Source organism: Hyperolius riggenbachi, chromosome 12, assembly GCF_040937935.1.
Source record: "Hyperolius riggenbachi isolate aHypRig1 chromosome 12, aHypRig1.pri, whole genome shotgun sequence".
Classification (NCBI taxonomy): domain Eukaryota; kingdom Metazoa; phylum Chordata; class Amphibia; order Anura; family Hyperoliidae; genus Hyperolius; species Hyperolius riggenbachi.
Window position 1 is genome coordinate 77,013,893 of NC_090657.1, and position 18,543 is coordinate 77,032,435.

An 18,543-nucleotide genomic window follows, 5' to 3' on the forward strand; every position below is an offset into this window, starting at 1 on the left:
CAACGAGACAGCCTTTGACCACTAGGTAACACCACCTTGTATCAAAACATGGCACAAGGTATTACCAAATGCTGCCATATGGCTGGATGTAATTGCAGGCAAATGGTGTTTGCAGCCAGCAGCCTGAACTTGCCCAGCAAGCGCGCAGTTCAGCCTCTGGTGGAAAAGAGGCCTTACAGTTGCAAAGAAGCATACAGTGTAATGTACAATGTATTGAATGCTTCACAATGCATACATAGAGCACGATTGCAACTTTTGCACTCCGTTGCAATCCTATCTTTACAGGCTACACAACAACATGTCACTGTGAATGCAGCTGAAGTCTAAGGTCACACAGAAAGGTTTTCATGTGCCTGCAAGCTGGCTGTCAGTGGTTATGAGGTGGCCAACAGTGGTGCCGTTTGAGCTCTGCTTTGGCACCAACAACACTTATTGAATACCCGATCTCTGTAAATACTTAAGTCAACGTTTACCAAATCTGATGTCAATGCAGTCAGCATCACTTGCTGAATTTCCATAAGAATTCAGTCAGAGCCAACAATGGCTAATGGAAGATATTAATACCAGGGCTGTGGAGTCGGAGTCGTGCAATTTTGGGTGCCTGGAGTCGGGAAAAAATGCACCGACTCCTAATGAATTTGTAACTGTAATTAAAATAGAAAATATGATAAAATGTTCTATTTCTCAGATAATAGTCATTAAAGAGACTCTGTAACAAAATTTTCAGCCTTAGTACTTCTATCCTATAAGTTCCTATGCCTGTTCTAATCTGCTCTGGCTTACTGCAGCCTTTCTTAATTGCACTGTCTCTGTAATAAATCAATGTATCTTTCCCCTGTCGTGTCTGTCGGGCTAAGGCTTGATTGTGTGGAATGTGCAGGGCTGCTTGTGATTGGTAGAAGCGATACACACCCTCTGCAGGCCCCCTGCACACTCTGAATGACTCACACACTGTTTACGTGAACCTATTACAAGCTGGTTAGTTTGTTTGTAAACACTGCCTAAAACTGTTAATTACAAGCCAGGATTGCAGCAGAGAGTGGCAGAAACAGCACAGAGGGGCACAGGAGAAAATAATGAATAGAATGGTATGCTTTTTAGTGTAAGAATATTAGAGTACAGATTATCTTTAAAAATAATGTATATATACACAATAATAGCTGTGCTCAGTCCACAAAAATGAAATAAACCAATCAAAATTAGTTACTTGTGCTGCTTCAATAAAGCAGTCCCCGTATTTTTAAGGTCAGATATACACATCTGATTGTGACTGTATATATGATGTGTACACAGGAATCTCTTATATATACTAAATAACATCTATGCTGTAAGAATAAAGCCTGATGTGTAGCCGTGTCACTAATAGAGATGGTCAATGAGATGGAAATAATTCTGCACTGATGCTGATTTATGCAAATGTATGAACTCCCTTTGCTGATGAAATCAAATAATTTGATATGTTGTTAAAATTTGGTTTGGTGACTACAAATTAAAGGGTACCTGAGACGGATGAAAAGTAAAGTTTTATACATACCTGGGGCTTCCTCCAGCCCCCTTCAGGCTAATCAGTCCCTCGCTGTCCTCCACCACCCGGATCTTCTGCTATGAGTCCTGGTAATTCAGCCAGTCAGCGCTGTCTGGCCGCATGCCGCTCCCATAGCCAGGAACATTCTGCACCTGCGCAATAGTGCTGCACAGGTGTAGTATGCTCCTGGCGGCGGAGTGTGTGCATGCGCACTACGCCCGACTTGCTCAAGTACCTGGACTCATAGCAGAAGATCCAGGTGGTGGAGGAGGACAACGAGGGACTGATTATCCTGAAGGCGGCTGGAGGAAGCCCCAGGTATGTATAAAACTCCCCACAGAGCTGCAGGGAATCCACTGAGAATGCTGTGCACATTGAACACAGAGGTGTTGTCTGTTTACAATCTCCTCATTCCCCTGCAGAGTACCTGGACATCATTCTTACATGTACCCACAGTTACATTGCCTAGGGCCTGATAGATGTTCTTTGTTCCGGTTTGTACCTTTTACAAGTACTCTTACCAAGGACTAGTTTTAGTCTAAAGGGAATAAATACAGTAGTCTACATATCCTTCTCACTTCATTTGTCTTGTAAAATTCCTAAGCTTTGGCAGTTAAGAGACGAATTTCATGTTACATACTTTTAATCAACAAAATTGTAATATGCAAATTAGAGGAGTCGGAGGAATCCTAAACTGAGGAGTCGGTGGATTTTTGGACCGACTCCACAGCCCTGATTAATACAGGAACATGTCATTCAGGTTCCTCTATTGCAAAAGAAACTCCCTAAAAGCATAACAAGCTGTTAATAATCGCACACCATTGTTCACTGTGGTAAAGACAGCTGTGGCAGATAGCGGTTTCCACAACCTGATAGCTGCAGCTTTAAAATTGCCCCCCAACTGCATGCATGTGTATGGGGGCTTATAGTTAAAGTCATCAGCCTCCAATAAGAACACAAAAGTCACATGCTTAAAGGACCAGTGTCGCAAAAAAAAAAAAAAAAAAAAAAAAATTATGTAGACATACACAGAGATAACCAATGATCAGGCTCCAACCACTTGTATCACGATTAGTAAACGAAATTTAATCCAGAATCCTTCGAGCACCTGTTGCTGAAAACCTTTTGTGTTTTCACCCCAGTTAGCTATGGCATTACACAGCATTGCAGGGCAGTAACCGCCTGTGCTAGTCAGCAACCAAGTGGATAGTAGAAGTGGTTTGTGCTTCATAGAACCAGTGATCCAACAAAATGACTATCCGGACCTTGTGATGTCTGCATTCCAGGGACCTGCGAAGCTGCTGCTGTTCTGAAGTTCTGTGTCCCGAGGAGCAGCAGCTTCGCAGGGTTTTCTTTATTTTCAAAAGCATATAGTGAATGGCAGTTGCTCCGTCCAACTGCCCAAAAAAAGTGTACGGCAAGCAGGAAGGCTGGCCAGCATATTTTTATAAATATTTTTCAGGGCTCGTTCACACTGGAGGCGTTTTAATCCATTTTTTCACGTGCTAGTGAATTTTAAAAATCACCCCAAAAGCTTGTGCAGTGACTGTCTATGAGAAGGTTCATATCAGCGCAGGTCGTGCGCTGTACGTTCAGCAAAGCGGTGTCTGGACCATTTTGGAGGCAATTCCGCTTCAATGGAAGGTATAGGAGAAATGCAAAGCGCTCACAAAATCGCTTTGTGCAGCAATTTCATTTGCGGTTTTAAAAATTCATACATTGTATTTATTATTTTCCTGGTCAAAGAGTTCACTTCCTGACTTGCGTCAGGGAGTAAATAAAAAAAAAAAAAAAAACAAAAAAAAAAAACAACCCAACACTTGGAAAAAAACGGAACACCCACACAAGCGGCGGGAATCGGGAAAAAAAAATTGCTACAAAAAACTTCCAACGCGAATACTAATTGAACGAGCCCTCAGGGAGTGTCTTTATAAAGAATAAAGGCTTGCTTATCCCAATATCGCTGGCTGTTACCGCCATGCACCTGATCAACCACGATGGCCCAACATCTTGCAGCATGTCGTAATTATACATGCGACCAATTTCGGGCATGCTCTTGTTGGCACCAATTTTCATACAGGCAAAAGAAAGAAAGAAAAAAAAAAAACAAGTTAAAACTTATCCGAGGCTTCTACCGGCCCCCTGCAGACGTCCTGTGCCCGCGTCGTGACAAACTGATCCTTCAGTCCCCCGCAGTGAGCCAGTTTCGTTTCTGTCAGTCGACTGCGTCCTAGGCCGCGTGCGTTCGCTCTCGTCGCCATACTGCACATGTGCGAGTTGGCGTGAGTGAGGACACATGCGGCCAGGTCCTCACATCAGCGAAAATTAAGTTGGCTCGCTGCGTGGGACTGAAGGATCAGTTTATTCCTGGTGCGGGAACAGGACGTCAGCAGGAGGGTGGTAGAAACCCAAGGTAAGTTAAACTTTCTGTCAAGTAAAGGTTCCCTTTAAAAAGGTAATAAATATGGCAGCATCCATATACATCAGTTCAGTTATAACTTCAGTTATCAGTGGACCCAAATTAAAAATACAAGATTTCAGAAATAAAATCTATTTTCTAAATTATAATAATAGATAGCAGCCTTTTTTCAGCTGCAGGATGACCAATATAAAAGATTTTACATTTATTGGAGGAACCCCTCCCTTCCTTTCATATTGCCGGGACAGAATCCGGCAAACTGGTGGAGTAGGAGGTGTCCGGCAAAGAAAGATTTGCTAATGGATACCACCTGTATAACCCTAGTTATGAAAAGAGAAGGGTGAAAAGCATGCACTAAAATGCTCATAGGCTTGAAGGAGTGTTTATTTATCTTTGTATATGTCAGTGGTGCAACTAAATATTTTGAATTAAAAAAAATAAAAAAAAAAATGTTTGGTTTGGATCAGCTTTAAAGGGAACCAGCCTCATACGCACGGATCGCTCCCACGCCGCCGTCCTCCGCCGATACCGGGTCCCGTCATTACCGCCAGTCGGGCAGCGAACGCGGCCAATACTCCACATCACAGGGCGCTCTCTCCATACAGTTACGCATGTGGCTGCCTACTGCGCAGCCGCATGCGTACGGGTATGGAGGGAGCCCCTGTGATGCGGACAATTGGACGCGTCTGCCGGAAGTGACGGGCCCGGTACCGGCGGATCCAGGAAGCGGAGGATGGCGGCGTGGGAGCGATCCAGGCTTATGGGGCTGGAAGAAGCCCCAGGTATGTATAAAATCTTTTTCTATTTTAGCTGGCCATTCGTCTCTGGTTCCCTTTAAAGGAAACATCAAGCAAATTTTCCTGCCCATGATATACTTGCCTGGGGCTTTCTCCAGCCCATTGAAGCAGATATGTCCCACGCCGCATCGCCAATCACAGCCGTTGCCCCGAGGGACCCTGCCGGTGCAGTGGCTGACCTCGAGGTCGTCCTTACTGTGCCTGCGTGAAGCACCACTGTCAATCAAGTCCACATTGTTTGCAGCGTACCGCATTGGCGCAGAACTACAGTGCCTGCGCAGTACGCTGCAGACAATGTGGACTTGATTGACAGCGGCGCTTGCGCAGGCACAGTTGAGGATGTCGGCCTGGGCACACGGTGCAGTCTCCGGGCAGGTGGCTGCGAGCTGAGCTGCAGCGTGGGACATGCCAGCTTTAAGAGTCTGGAGGAAGTCCGCAGTAAGTATATCATAGGGCAGGAAAATTTGCTTGATGCTTCCTCTAAGTCCGAAGTTAAGTAAACCCCCCCCCCCCCCAAAAAACCAGATACTCACCTAAGGAGAGTGAAGGCTCTGGTGTCTGGATCCTACAGAGCCTTCTCCTGATGGCGTTGTTTCACCACAGGCTCCTCCGTTTGCATCTCCCACTGTGGGAGACTTGGTAAGTCTTTGGAAGCACCCGGGCTCCCGAAGACCGGCGGCTCTGTACTGCGGAAGCACGAGTTCTTTTGAAGACTCACAAGGCCAGCCCAACGCGTAAGAGAGCAGTCTACAACACATGGGTCATAGACTGCGAGCGGGGTAGCCAGCAGGAAAATGCAGGGACCCAGAGCCTTCCTTAAAGAGAACCCGAGGTGGGATTTAATTATGTTACTGGGGCACAGAGGCTGGTTGTGCACACTAAGACCAGCCTCCGTTGCCCCATGGTGTACCTCCATGTCCCCCCTGTGCGCCGCTATTCCCCCCCGCAGTGCTGGCGACAGGCAGCGCATCGCCAGCACAATGTTTACCTATGCGCTGTCAGTCAGCGCCGCTCCCCCGCATCGGGGCTACCCGCCCGTGTCACTTCCCTCCTATCAGCGGGAGGGAAAAGACACGGGCGGGTAGCGCCGATGCGGAGGAGCGGCGCTGACGGACAGCGCTTAAGTAAATATTGTGCTGGCGACACGTTGCGTGAGTATAGCGGCGAGCAGGGGGGACATGGAGGCACACCATGGGGCAACAGAGGCTGGTCTTAGTGTGCACAACCAGCCTCTGTGCCCCAGTAACAATTAAATCCCACCTCGGGTTCTCTTTAAGTTTTTTTTTTTTTTTTTTTTAAATTCTCACTTTAGACTACATTTAATTTGGTAGAGGGGATCCACCAGAGGCCTCCCATGTCCTGTTCAAGACCACAGCTGGACACCAAGACCCTCTAGAAGTTTGCAATCATGCTACTGTCCATTAACGAGCACATACGCAGAACACCTCACGCCAGCACAGTAGCACAGAGCTGCAGAGTAGCCCCATGCTACTGTGAAGGTGTCTTGTGCTTTCTCACGTATGGGAGCGCGATCGTGCACACTTTTTGTCAAGCCATTGTTAAAGCAGTTCAGGTCGGTCCCAGAACTGGTGCGGCGGAGGTGAGAGAGACGGAGGCACTGGCGTTGCTAAGGAGCTATGGGCCCTAGTGCATGTTTTACATTGGACCCCCCCAAGCATTCTATACATAATTCATATAAGGTGTAAGCAGAGAAGGGGAGAAGTATAGCAATGATTAGCTCTATTCAAAGCATTTGTAGAAGTTATTACAAGGAGAGCACCACTGAAGAGCGAATACTGTGGTTGAGGGAGCATCCCCAGTGGGCCCCGGTGCAGAGGATTATACAGAGACTTTCCTCTACTGAGGCAAGTATCTAAAAGGGGCTCTTTTTGACGCGAGTCTACTTTAGGGGTTGTATCAGGAAACCTAATAGGAAAAGGTTCTCCAATCACAGTACAGCACAAAGCGTTGTGATTGGCTGAATAGTGTAATGGTTGAGGGCTCTGCCTCTGACACAGGCGATCGGGGTTCAAATCTCAGCTCTGTCTGTTCAGTAAGCCAGCACCTATTCAGTAGGAGCGCGTCCTAGTGGCTGCAGCTCTGGCGCTTTGAGTCCGTCAGGAGAAAAGCGCAATATAAATGTTCTGTTTGTTTGTTACTACAACCTATTGCTTGGTGTAATTTGCCTTCTTAAAACAGAAGGAAACTTGCAATAATTCAGCTATAAGTGAACATTTGTAGTTACCCACAGTGCAAATTATATATTTTCACCCCTGTAAGCCAGGCTAACATCCAGAACCGCTGGTGTTTAGCAAGCCTATAGCTTTAGATTTTACACAGCCACATCAACCCCACATGTAGACAGCCTGTTTCGGACTTTTGGTCCTCATCAGTACATGGCAGGGATTGACATTGGAAATGTAGCAGTTCAAGAGGGTGCCGTCCACCCAATCACATTAGCTGAATTTCCCTATCTGGTTTCCTGCTGGGTCTCCTAAAGTAGACTAGTGCCCACTTTCTTTCCCTACAGGAACAGTTGAGTAGCCCGTATAAAAACTTTCAGTTCAACCCCTGCTAATTCCAATAATTGCAAAGCAAAAAAAGACCCTGCCCAGTCAAAATTTTACATCATATCTCTAGCAACTATAACCACGTAACCCCCCCCCCCCCCCCCCCCCCCCAAAGTATGAAGTTCCTACACCCAATTATGTACCATCTTCAAAGTTTCAAATCTTGTGCTCACACCTGTGACTAAAGCACTTATAATTTTACAGGTTACGTTTTCCTGAGTATAATCGCACCATATAATTAGTTTAAATAGGACTGAGTCATTGTCACAGTACCTTCACAAATAAAGCGTAGTTTTCACAACCTACTAAAAGTCAGGAAATAATAATGAAATCTTCCCCAGCCACAAGGAAGGTGCATTAGAATTTGCCTCATGGCACACTAAAATTCCCCAAGCACTGGCTACTATAGAAGATCTATAAAGATTAGTGAAGTCATTAACAAAACAGAAGTACTCAGTACAGAATTCATGCTTACTGGTAATGATATCTATAGAATTTATTAGTGATCCTAAAGCAAACAGCACACAGAAGGAGGTATTGTGAGGAATCCACAGTGAAAGGGCTGTGCTAGGCTGGAAGCTGAAGAGCAGGCCTCCACCAGCAGCCATGTCAGCCCCGCAGCCCAGGCCCGAGCCACACACAGACACAGGGAGAGAGAGGCAGAGAAAAAGAAAATGGCGCAGAGACTAAGTCCCCACCGACTGAAAGCTGACTTTCAGACGGGGAAAATCGCAGGAAACCGGGGTCTGGCTCCCCCAGGAGGGCGGGGAGGGGGACATCGGTTCGGCCTGAACCATAATATTGGGTTTCGGGGCGTTTATATGCCGGGATGGCTGAGATAGGAGGCTCTAGAGGTGAACAAAGGAGCCGGTAAGCAAGCAGACGGGACTTAGTCTCTGGACGCCATGTCTGCCCTTTCTAGAGGAGGAAGGAGAGCGAGAGGAGGGGGAGGGAGAGACTGAAGGAGGAAAACAGGGGGCCCACACCCCATCACCAAACACACTGCACCCCAACATTTACCCGATCAGCCGGGCTACCCCAAATACTCACCGTTTGCCCGGAAATTCGCGTCGATCTATGGAAAAAAAAAGGTAAAGAGAGAGGAATCAGGAAAAGAGGGGCTACATTAACAGAGGGGTTCTAAACATTGGACATCGATCGACCCCCCCCAGTTTAATCAGATCTAATGGACAGCTTGTCTATGGATTGGGATTTGATTGCCTAAGGGTGAACCCCCTAAAAAGTCACCCCAAATAGTGTTAGGCAGCTGACATTGCTGTCATGGGGGATCATTAGAGGGGAGAACTTTCAGTCTAAGGACTAGCCGGCAATTTGGGGTGGGCAGGAATAGAGGGGTCGTTTCATATACACGGAGATTGTTGGGCAATCAGAGGATCAGTGGATGGCTGTTGGGGAACGTAACTTGTTACAATGTAATAAGTGCTACAGCGCGAGGCTGATGAGAAGTCAGGGGGATCTGGAGTAATGACTTGTGGGGGGTGCTGCTCTGCCATGTGGCCGGGGTGCAGGTCGGAGGGGGGGCGCAGCAGGGGGTGATCGGCTTACCTGAGAGTCGTTTTGACTATGATCCCCACTCATCCTCGCGGAGGGAGCACAGCAGAGGGGCAGGGGGATGAATGAGATGTAGGCACAGTAAGGAGACTGGAGGCGGAAGACTGCTAGGCACTCTTGTATTGTGTGGCTGAGGGTAAGAAGCCGGCACAGCCGAGAAGCAGCAGCGAAATGAGACGTGAGGCAGATTGTGTAACTACTAAGTCCCGATTTAGCCTCACTGCGCAAGCGCATCTGATTTAAAAGGACGAGGAGGGGAGAAAGCAGAGTGCGAGCCGCCTCTTCCGATCCTTCAGCTGCTGCTCTATGGAGGGAGGTCACTCCCGGCTCCTACTGCCTGATATGTCACGGCAAGGCAGTTACTGTAGTGACCGCGTCCTTGTGGCTTTTGTAGCTTGCCATGCAAGACGCCCGCATCTGCTACTGTGTGATCTCCACTGGAAGAGGAAGGATACCACTGGAAACCTAACCATAAGCTGGACATACACCATACAAGATGCATTGTCTGAATAGATAGCTATTAGATTAGATTAGAAAGACGTCTAATTGGGGAAAAATTGTGTCTCCATCAGCACCAAGATCGACCCACAAATAAAATTACGGGATTGCATTTACTTATCGAAGCAAAATCTATCGCAAAATTGATCTGAAACAATTTGGACCTCTACACACGATAAGATATTTCTTATTAGATCCATCGAATAGATCCGTCTATCTATCTGATGGAAAAAATTGTACCGTGTAGATGAGACTTAAAGAGACTCCGAGACGAACATAAGTACAGCTCTGATACTTACTAAGTCCCATGCCGTCCTCCAGGGGAGGACTGGCCCAGGGGGACGGGGGGCAATTGCCCCCCGGGCCGCCCAAATCTTAAGTAATTAGGGCCAGCCGCTGCTATACGCAGCGGCCACAGACATACCGCAGTTGACCGGTTCGCAGTGGGGATCGCAACCTCGCGCGATATTTCCCGTCTCCAATCAGAGAAGGGGCTGAGGCGGCCGGCCATGGTGTGCCCTTGTGCGTGGCTGCGCCTGCGGTGGATGTGAGCGGCACAAGGACACAAATAGCTTAGGTCCTCTCCGGCCCGGTTGGTTGACCCTGCTTGACTCCGCCCCCCGCCTGGAGCCATTGCCGCCCGCAACGTGCTGCTGTGCCTGCGGTGTCATCGGAGTGAGCTGTCTCACTCTTCAGCTTTCTGTGCTGGGGGGGCTGGGGGCCTGGAGCTGTGGCTACGAGTGGCTGGCTGGAGGAGTCGGACACAGTCCTCCCCTGTGCTGCTGTGCCTGAGGTGTCATCGGAGTGAGCTGTCTCACTCTTCAGCTTTCTGTGCTGGGGGGGGCTGGGGGCCTGGAGCTGCAGCTACGAGTGGCTGGCTGGCTGTCCTGGCTGGAGGAGTCGGACACTCTGGGGGCTGGGAGTCGGAGATGCCACCTATAGCTGCTTGCTGCTGTGGAGGAGGAGGAGGAGGTGTAGGACTGAGGAGACAGGAGGATAGAGGAGGTTGGGTCCAGGTTGCCAGAGGAGAAGGTGGTTTTTATAAGTTTTGTTTCTGTACTTCTTCTCCCTTCTTGTCACTGAGTTACTCACACTTTGCTGCCTGCCTGCTACTACTGTCAAATTCAATTCTCTGCCCAGGCCAGTGCCCTCTGAGTTTTTTTTTTGTGTGATAATCATCCCCATTCTGACCCTGGCCTGAGGGGGAACGTTTTTTCTTCTTGTGGTGTGATTGGCGGCAGGGGAGGGGGGAGGTAGGCAGTTAGGCACTGTCAAACAGGTAGTTGGAGGGGGGGGGGGTTAGGTGTCAGACAAGTAGTTTGTATGGTGGGTGGGCAGGAGTGGGGTTAGGCATCACCAGGTAGGTAGGTTTGTGTGTGTGTGTGTGTGTGTGTGTGTGTGGGGGGGGGGGGGGGGGGGGGGGTTGTTAGGAGTTATCAGGCATTTTTAATGAAATAAGTGCTACTTACCCGGGGCTTCCGCCAGCCCCACGCTCCCAGCATGTCCCTCGCTGCAGCTATGCAGTCAGCCATTCGCTGCTGCTGCCTCCCAGTCCCCGGCGATGGCACCAGTCCGACCTGGATGTCGGCCTGTACTGCGCCTGTGCGAGCAGCACTGTCAATCACCGCCACGTGAACCGGAGTGTACTGCGCAGGTGCAGTAGTTCTGCGTCTGCACAGTACGCTCTGGTCCATGTGGCGGTGATTGACAGCGCCGCTCACACAGGCGCAGTCGGCCTGACATCATCGCCAGGAGCTGAGAGGCAGCGGCAGCGAACAGCTGACTGCAGAGCTGCGGCAAGGGACATGCTGGGAGCTTGGGGCTGGATGAGCCCTGGGTAAGTAGCACTTATTTTCATAAAAAAAGCCTGATAACTCCTTTAAGGTTAGGCATCAGACACAGACAGGTAGATTGTGCGGAGAAATGGGGTTAGGCATCAGGTACATAGTGTGTGTGTGTGTGTGTGTGTGGCTGGGGCTGTTAGTCATCACAATTTGAAGATTTGCACACAAGAAAGATATGGCTTTGGGCTGGGGGTGCCGTGAAACGGGCCTCTAGTTTGTGTTGTCCCCCCAGGCCAAAAGGTCCCAGTCCTCCCCTGCCGTCCTCCCACGGTCTGCTCCATTACCAGCCTCAGTGACGTCAGTCCGGGTCTACTGCGCATGTGCGGGAGCTCTGCCCGTGCGCAGTACATCCTGACTGGCATCGACTGAGGCTGGTAACGGAGCTCACTGCGGCTGAACGGCAGACCGGGGGAGGACGGCGTAGGACTTAGACATGTTTATTGGGCGCGAGGAAGCCCCGGGTAAGTTTGAAAGCTGTACTTATGTTTGTCTCTGAGTCTCTTTAATTAAGTATCTTCAAATCGGATGCGATTTTCTTGTATATTTTTACACTTCTCTATACTTACCTTATACTTGATTTGCTTTTCTGTTAAGAAAAAAAGCAATACATGTAGGCTTTCTGCATGTTTACATGTATTTTATTTCTGCAGAAAAATTGCATCTGAAAAATGGCACAACATAAGTCAGATGCAATGCTATTGACATGCATTGGGTGTGCAGCAAATGTGAATTAAAAAAAAAAAAATGGAAAACGCACATGAATCTGTTATTTGTGAAAGGTGCCAAACAGTTACTGATTACGGGCTCAAACCCACTAGCAGCCTTTTCTAAGCGCCAGCGATTTGAAAAAGTACTTGCTAATGCAATGCTATGGAGGATTTTTATAAAATCACATCGCTCAAGTGGGATCACACCCATAGCATTACATTAGCAAGAGCTTTTCAAATCACAAAGCGCTCAGAAAAGCGCAAGTGAATGGGAGCGTTTAGCATTGTGCGATTACCGTTGATTGCGCAAACATGGCGTTTCTATCCTGATTTTCCCCGTTGTTTCAGCCGACCCCAGAAGCCGTATGCGGCATCTAGGGTCGCCTAGTCGCCGTTTGCGGGGACCAAAAAACGCCAATTGCGATGGGAAGCCGACGATCGCTGTACCGCCGCCCCGAATGAGATGGCACAAGACGACGTGGCCTCCAGCCCCAGAGCCCCGCCTGCCGTCCGTGTGAACCAGCCCTTAGTGAATAACAGATTGCCCAGCAAGCTCACGGTGAACCAGAACTTCTGGGAGTGTGTAAGGGGCTACAAAGGACCAAAAAATACCTCTTACCTGTAAAATGCTATGCAAAACATAAATTTGCCTTCTTAATACAGAAGGTATTTGCTATTATTCTGCTTGGAGAGAGCTCTGAGGTGACCTACAGTGCACGTGGGCCAACTCAGGAGCCCACTTCAACCTGAATAATAGCAGATACCTTCTGTTTTTAAGGATACCAGAACTGAAAGGGTAATTAAAGCGAGGGGAGCAGGCATGTATTAGATGCAGCCCCCCGCTCCCCTCGTTCTACTCCGTCCCCCTCCTTGTTACCCTAAATCCTAGGTTCTCAACGTGTGGTACGTGTCCCCAGGGGGTACGTCTGATGGTTCCAGGGAGTACTCGGGCTTGATATACTTAACCAGGAATAACAAATTTAGAGTTTTAGAAAATTATAAATCTTATTTAAACAACATGAAACCTGTGTGTAATCTGATGTCAGTACAAATACAGCTTCTCTGTGAGGGCCTCAGAGGTTGTCTAAGAGAATATTGGGAGCAACAACACTGTGAAGTCCAAAGAACACACAAGACAGGTCAGGGATCAAGTTATTGAGACATTTAAAGCAGGCTTAGGCTACAAAAAGATTTCCAAAGCCTTGAACATCCCACGGAGCACTGTTCAAGCGATCATTCAGAAATGGAAGGCGTATGGCACAATTGTACACCTACCAAGACAAGGCCATCCACCTAAACTCACAGGCCGAACAAGGAAAGCGCTGATCAGAAATGCAGTCAAGAGGCCCATGGTGACTCTGGACGAGCTGCAGAGATATACAGCTCAGGTGGGAGACTCTGTCCATAGGACAACTATTAGTCATGCACTGTACAAAGTTGGCCTTTATGGAAGAGTGGCAAGAAGAAAGGCATTGTTAACAGAAAGCATAAGAAGTCCCGTTTGCAGTTTGCCACAAGCCATGTGGGGGACACAGCAACCATGTGGAAGAAGGTGCTCTGGTCAGATGAGACCAAAATGGAACTTTTTGGCCAAAATGCAAAACGCTATGTGTGGCAGAAAACTAACACTGCACATCACTCTGAACACACCATAGCCACTGTCAAATATGGTGGTGGCAGCATCATGCTCGGGGGGTGCTTCTCTTCAGCAGGGACAGGGAAGCTGGTCAGAGTTGATGGGAAGATGGATGGAGCCAAATACAGGGCAAACTTGGAAGAAAACCTCTTGGAGACTGCAAAAGACTTGAGACTGGGGCGGAGGTTCACCTTCCAGCAGGACAACGACCCTAAACATAAAGCCAGGGCAACAATGGAATGGTTTAAAACAAAACATATCTATGTGTTAGAATGGTCCAGTCAAAGTCCAGATCTAAATCTAATAGAGAATCTGTGGCAAGATCTGAAAACTGCTGTTCACAAACGCTGTCCATCTAATCTGACTGAGCTGGAGCGGTTTTGCAAAGAAGAATGGGCAAGATGTGAAAGATCGCGGAAAAGCCACCGCATGTGCTACTGAGCAGGCGGCTGACTCCGCGTCCAGTGCGGCGGTTTGCACGCGGAAGCGTGTGCTTGGTAGCAGGGCAGAACGCGGAAAAGCCGCCGCATGCAACAACAGTAAGGCGGCTGGTTTCGCGTCCAGCGCGGCGGTTTGCACGCGGCAGCGTGTGTCTGGTGTGGCTGAGTCTGTTAGTGCACATAGGATTAGGAATACGCGCGCGCGCTGAGAGGCAGAATTCTTATACTAAGCAGGAAGAGTCAGCTGACCACGCCGATCAGCTGACTCCAGAGCTGGATACTATTGGTTGAGCAATTAGGGGTGGTGCTGGAGAGCACTACTCCATATATAGTTCCTGCTGGTCACTTGCAAGTTGTCTGCCGTTGCGATCACTACGTGGAAGCACTCAGACCTAGTCAGATCCTTCAGTGTGTTTGAACCAGGTGGACCTGGGAATTCACACTTAGCCAGATTATTTGAATTGTATTCTGTTTATGCTTGAGCTAGTTCCAGGGTGTAGAGACCAAGGACCTCACACCCAGCTTAGGGAACTGTGTTATCATCTGTGTTATACTTCAAGCTAGTTCCAGGGTGTAGAGACCAAGGACCTCACACCCAGCTTAGGGAAATGTGTTATCATCTGTGTTATACCTTCAGACTAGTTCCAGGGTGTAGAGACCAAGGACCTCACACCCAGCTTAGGGAACTGTACTACCATCTGTGTTATCTTTCAGACTAGTTCCAGGGTGCTGAGACTACGGACCTCGCACCCAGTCTAGGGAACTGTATTATCATCTGTGTATACTTCAGACTAGTTCCGGGGTGCTGAGACCAAGGACCTCGCACCCAGAATAGGCATTGTTTGATATATGTTATGACTTAAGCTTTTCTGACTACTCCTCTGTCTTCTGATTCGGTACCTCGCATATCTGATATTCCGTTGCCAGACCCTGCTTGACTTGGATACCGAATCAGCCTTCTGTCTTTGTACTTTATCTGTCAGTGTGTTGCCGACCCGGCGTGCCCGACCTCGAGAGCTATCTCTCCCCTTAAGAGATAGTCTCCAGATCAGATAGTGACATCCACCTTTAGGTGTCACTCACTCTCTGGCCCTTCCTGTCTCCAGCCTGACTCCTCCCCTTGGAAAGCCTCAGGCTGCTGGAAGGTTCCTGTGCTCCCAGAGCAGTGTCTCTTTACTGTTATATCGCCTGCTCAGCAGGTGCATCACTCAAAGTATTACTGTTACACCAAACGCTAACATACCTATAGGTGTCCAGAGGTTAGCAATATATCTGTATTATCGGTGATTCTGCAGATCATCAATAATCGGGTATATATCTGCATTCTTGGTGATACTGCAGATCACCAATAATCAGATTCTCTCTGCGTGCTGACACCAATCATTACACAAGGATTTCAGTCTCTAGATGTGCAAAGCTGGTAGAGACATACCGTAAAAGACTGGCAGCTGTAATTGCAGCAAAAGGTGGTTCTACAAAGTATTGACACAGGGGGCCGAATAATTACGCACACCCCACTTTGCAGTTATTTATTTGTAAAAAATGTTTGAAATGATGTATGATTTTCGATCCACTTCTCACATGTACAGCACTTTGTATTGGTCTTTCACGTGGAATTCCAATAAAATTGATGCATGTTTGTGGCAGTAATGTGACAAAATGTGGAAAACTTCAAGGGGGCTGAATACTTTTGCAACCCACTGTAACTGACAGCAACTGGTATATTTCATTTTTGTCAAAATATTGTCAGAACTGGAAGAGATCACTGTAAGAAGAAAATGGTGAGCTTCTGAAAGGAACTGACGGTGAGGTTAGTATGTAATATTCATTTGCAGCTACATCATGTGTTTATTGTAAATAATTTTACTCGCTTCAGGTTCCCTTTAAAGTTTTGAAAGCTTGCAAAGAAATCTTGTACATTCAGTCATTAAAGGTATCACCTAAACAATTTTTGTTGTTATGTCTCTCCGTGACTAATACCGGACCTCACCCAACTAAGTCCAGTCTACCTTGCAGTATACAATCATTAAAACACATGTATTATGCAACTGACCACTGCGAACCTAGCATTTAGGTGGCCACTAATGATCCAATCTTTTTCATCCAATATTACCAAATCTATGTAATATAAGACAGGAAACACACTTGTCTTTCGGTTTTCTGCATACATTTTCTGCATACCATGTGTGTTTATATGCAGAAAAAGGTATGTGTTTTTTCACAGCAGCTAATGGAATTGATACAGAAAACTGACAAAATTAGCAGAATTATCATGCAGGATGTGAGTTTTTCTCTACCCCTTTGATTAACATGAGTTCTGTGCAGAAAATGTGCATGAAAATAGTGAAGTGTGTTCCCTGTCTAACATCATGACGCGCTGATCCCAATTATTACAGTGAATGGGTCAGTGCTGCGCTTACGGACAGAATGCATGCAGCAGTACGCAAGCGCATCATAGCACATGGTACTGCTGAGCAGCGCATATGATGTGAACGGCAGAAGGGCTGTTTATGCCCTTCTGCCGTTCTTGCGCGTCGCACATCATACCCGCTTCCAAATGCACACAGAAGCGCGTATGATGTGAACGAGCCTTAAAGAAAACCTGTAACTTCAAAAAGTTCCCCTGGGGGGTACTCACCTCGGGAGGGGGAAGCCTCAGGGTCCCAATGAGGCTTCCCACGCCGTCCTCTGTCCCTTGGGGGTCTCGCTGCAGCCCTCCGAACAGCAGCGATGTAAATATTTACCTTCCCGGCTCCTGCGCAGGCGCTGTGGCGGCTCTCGGCTCCGAAATAGGCTTAAATACCCGATCACTGTCGAGTTTGCTCTACTGCGCAGGCGCAAGTCTCCGGCGCCTGCGCAGTAGAGCGGACCCGACTGAGATCGGGTATTTCCGTCCACTTCGGAGCCGAAAGCCGCATCAGCGCCCCCGCTGGAGCCTGGAAAGGTAAATATTGAACAAGCTGTCGGATCTGTCGGGCCACTGTTCAAAGGGCTGCAGCGAGACCCCCGTGGGACAGAGGACGGCGTGGGTAGTCTCATTGGGACCCTGAGGCTTCCCCCTCCCGAGGTGAGTATCCCCCAGGGGAACTTTTTGATGTTACAGTGTCTCTTTAAGGGTAAATTGAGTGACCCTGAAAGTTTTTGCCCATGGTCCTGTACATGAACGAGTGCAGGACTGTGCAGGATGGCTCAAATCTGTATAGTAGCACAGAGCCACAAAGCTCAGTTGAAAAAACAGAGCCAGTTTGGCTCAGGCTAAGCTCTGTGCTGCTGCACAGGCCATCTTGCACATGTGCAGTACTGCAATGCTCCGTCGACAAGCCCTTTTTGAGGAAGGTGGCGGGTTGGGCGGTGCTGGATCGGTGGGGGTGAGAAGGATGTGGAGGCCTCTGGATTGTCCACAGGCTCCCCTCCACTGGGCTGAGTATCTATCTTTTTTCATTTTTAAACTCACAGTTATGCTTTAGCCAGGAGGGCAGGAATCTTCTACCAATCAAATAAAATTCTATACCCTCTCTCTAATAGTGCAATTAATGGTTGATGTGCTCAGGCCCGCAAATAATAAGAGATACCTCTGCTAATTTACAATACCAAACCTCCGAATACATGGCAGTGATTAAACCAGGTCTATGAGTGTATGAGTGGAATTCAGTTCCAATCAGTAAGGGATTAAAATCCAGGTTCTTCCTCAGGTGGTCTTAGATAAAATGTCATATTTGAAAATAATGAAAAATTCACAGGGTTGAAGGCCCTCCCTTGTGTGTTCCCAAGAGGGAAGAGACTCAGTGGCGTAGCTAAGGAGCTGTGGGCCCCGATGCAAGTTTTACAATGGGGCCCCCCATGCACTCTATACATAGCAATTGATAAGGCGCACTAAAAGCTGCCAATGGCAACTACAGTGTCAGAGGTGCAAGAAGGGGATGGGGAACAGTTTGTTAATGATTACCACTATTCAAAGTATATATAGAAGTGCTTATTATGAGCACAGGACCAATTAATGATTACTGAGACTGAGGCGCTACACCTGCTACTGCTGGAATTCTGTTTTGTCCCCACTTTATTGCCTGATGAAGCGGGCTCGGCCTGCGAAACGCGTTGCACTTTTGGGGTACCATATAATAAATGTGATTGCTACTTTTCAGACAGTCTTTCGTGTCTGCTTTATGGAGGTAAGTCCACCGCTTCCTCCAAGCAAATTTTAAAGGTTTTATCCACTTTTATTCTGCTGGCGCCTCTGTTCTCCTACTGCAAAATCGTGTCCACCCCTGGTGGAGGGGTGATCTACCCCTTTTTCTCATCTACAGAGAGCGACTTCTTAATCCTGAGTGAGGACAGGTCAAATCTCCTCACCTGCATATACAGTGGTTGCCTGTGTGGTAACCCACGTTTGTGAGTATATTCTTCTCACTGATTTGCCTTACTTCGTTTATGTTTTAACATACTACACTATATTGGGCTCTCGGTTTCTCTATATTTTAAGGTAAGGCAGAGTTATTAAATGTTTTATTTGCTTCTGTCTTCACAAAAGAAACAGC

At 47.8% G+C, this 18,543-nt stretch overlaps 1 protein-coding gene across 1 annotated transcript in view; it reads right to left on the reverse strand.

Annotated features, from left to right (window-relative positions):
• TOP1 (DNA topoisomerase I) overlaps positions 1–9,093 on the reverse strand; it is a 77,575-nt gene extending 68,482 nt beyond the window's left edge. The window contains exons 1-2 of the mRNA XM_068263595.1: positions 8,878–9,093; positions 8,362–8,386 (exon numbers count right to left, since the gene is read on the reverse strand). Coding sequence (XP_068119696.1) covers positions 8,362–8,386; positions 8,878–8,910 — 58 coding nt within the window. The 5' untranslated portion in view covers positions 8,911–9,093. The remainder of the gene's footprint in view (positions 1–8,361; positions 8,387–8,877) is intronic.
• Positions 9,094–18,543: the final 9,450 nt, after the last annotated feature.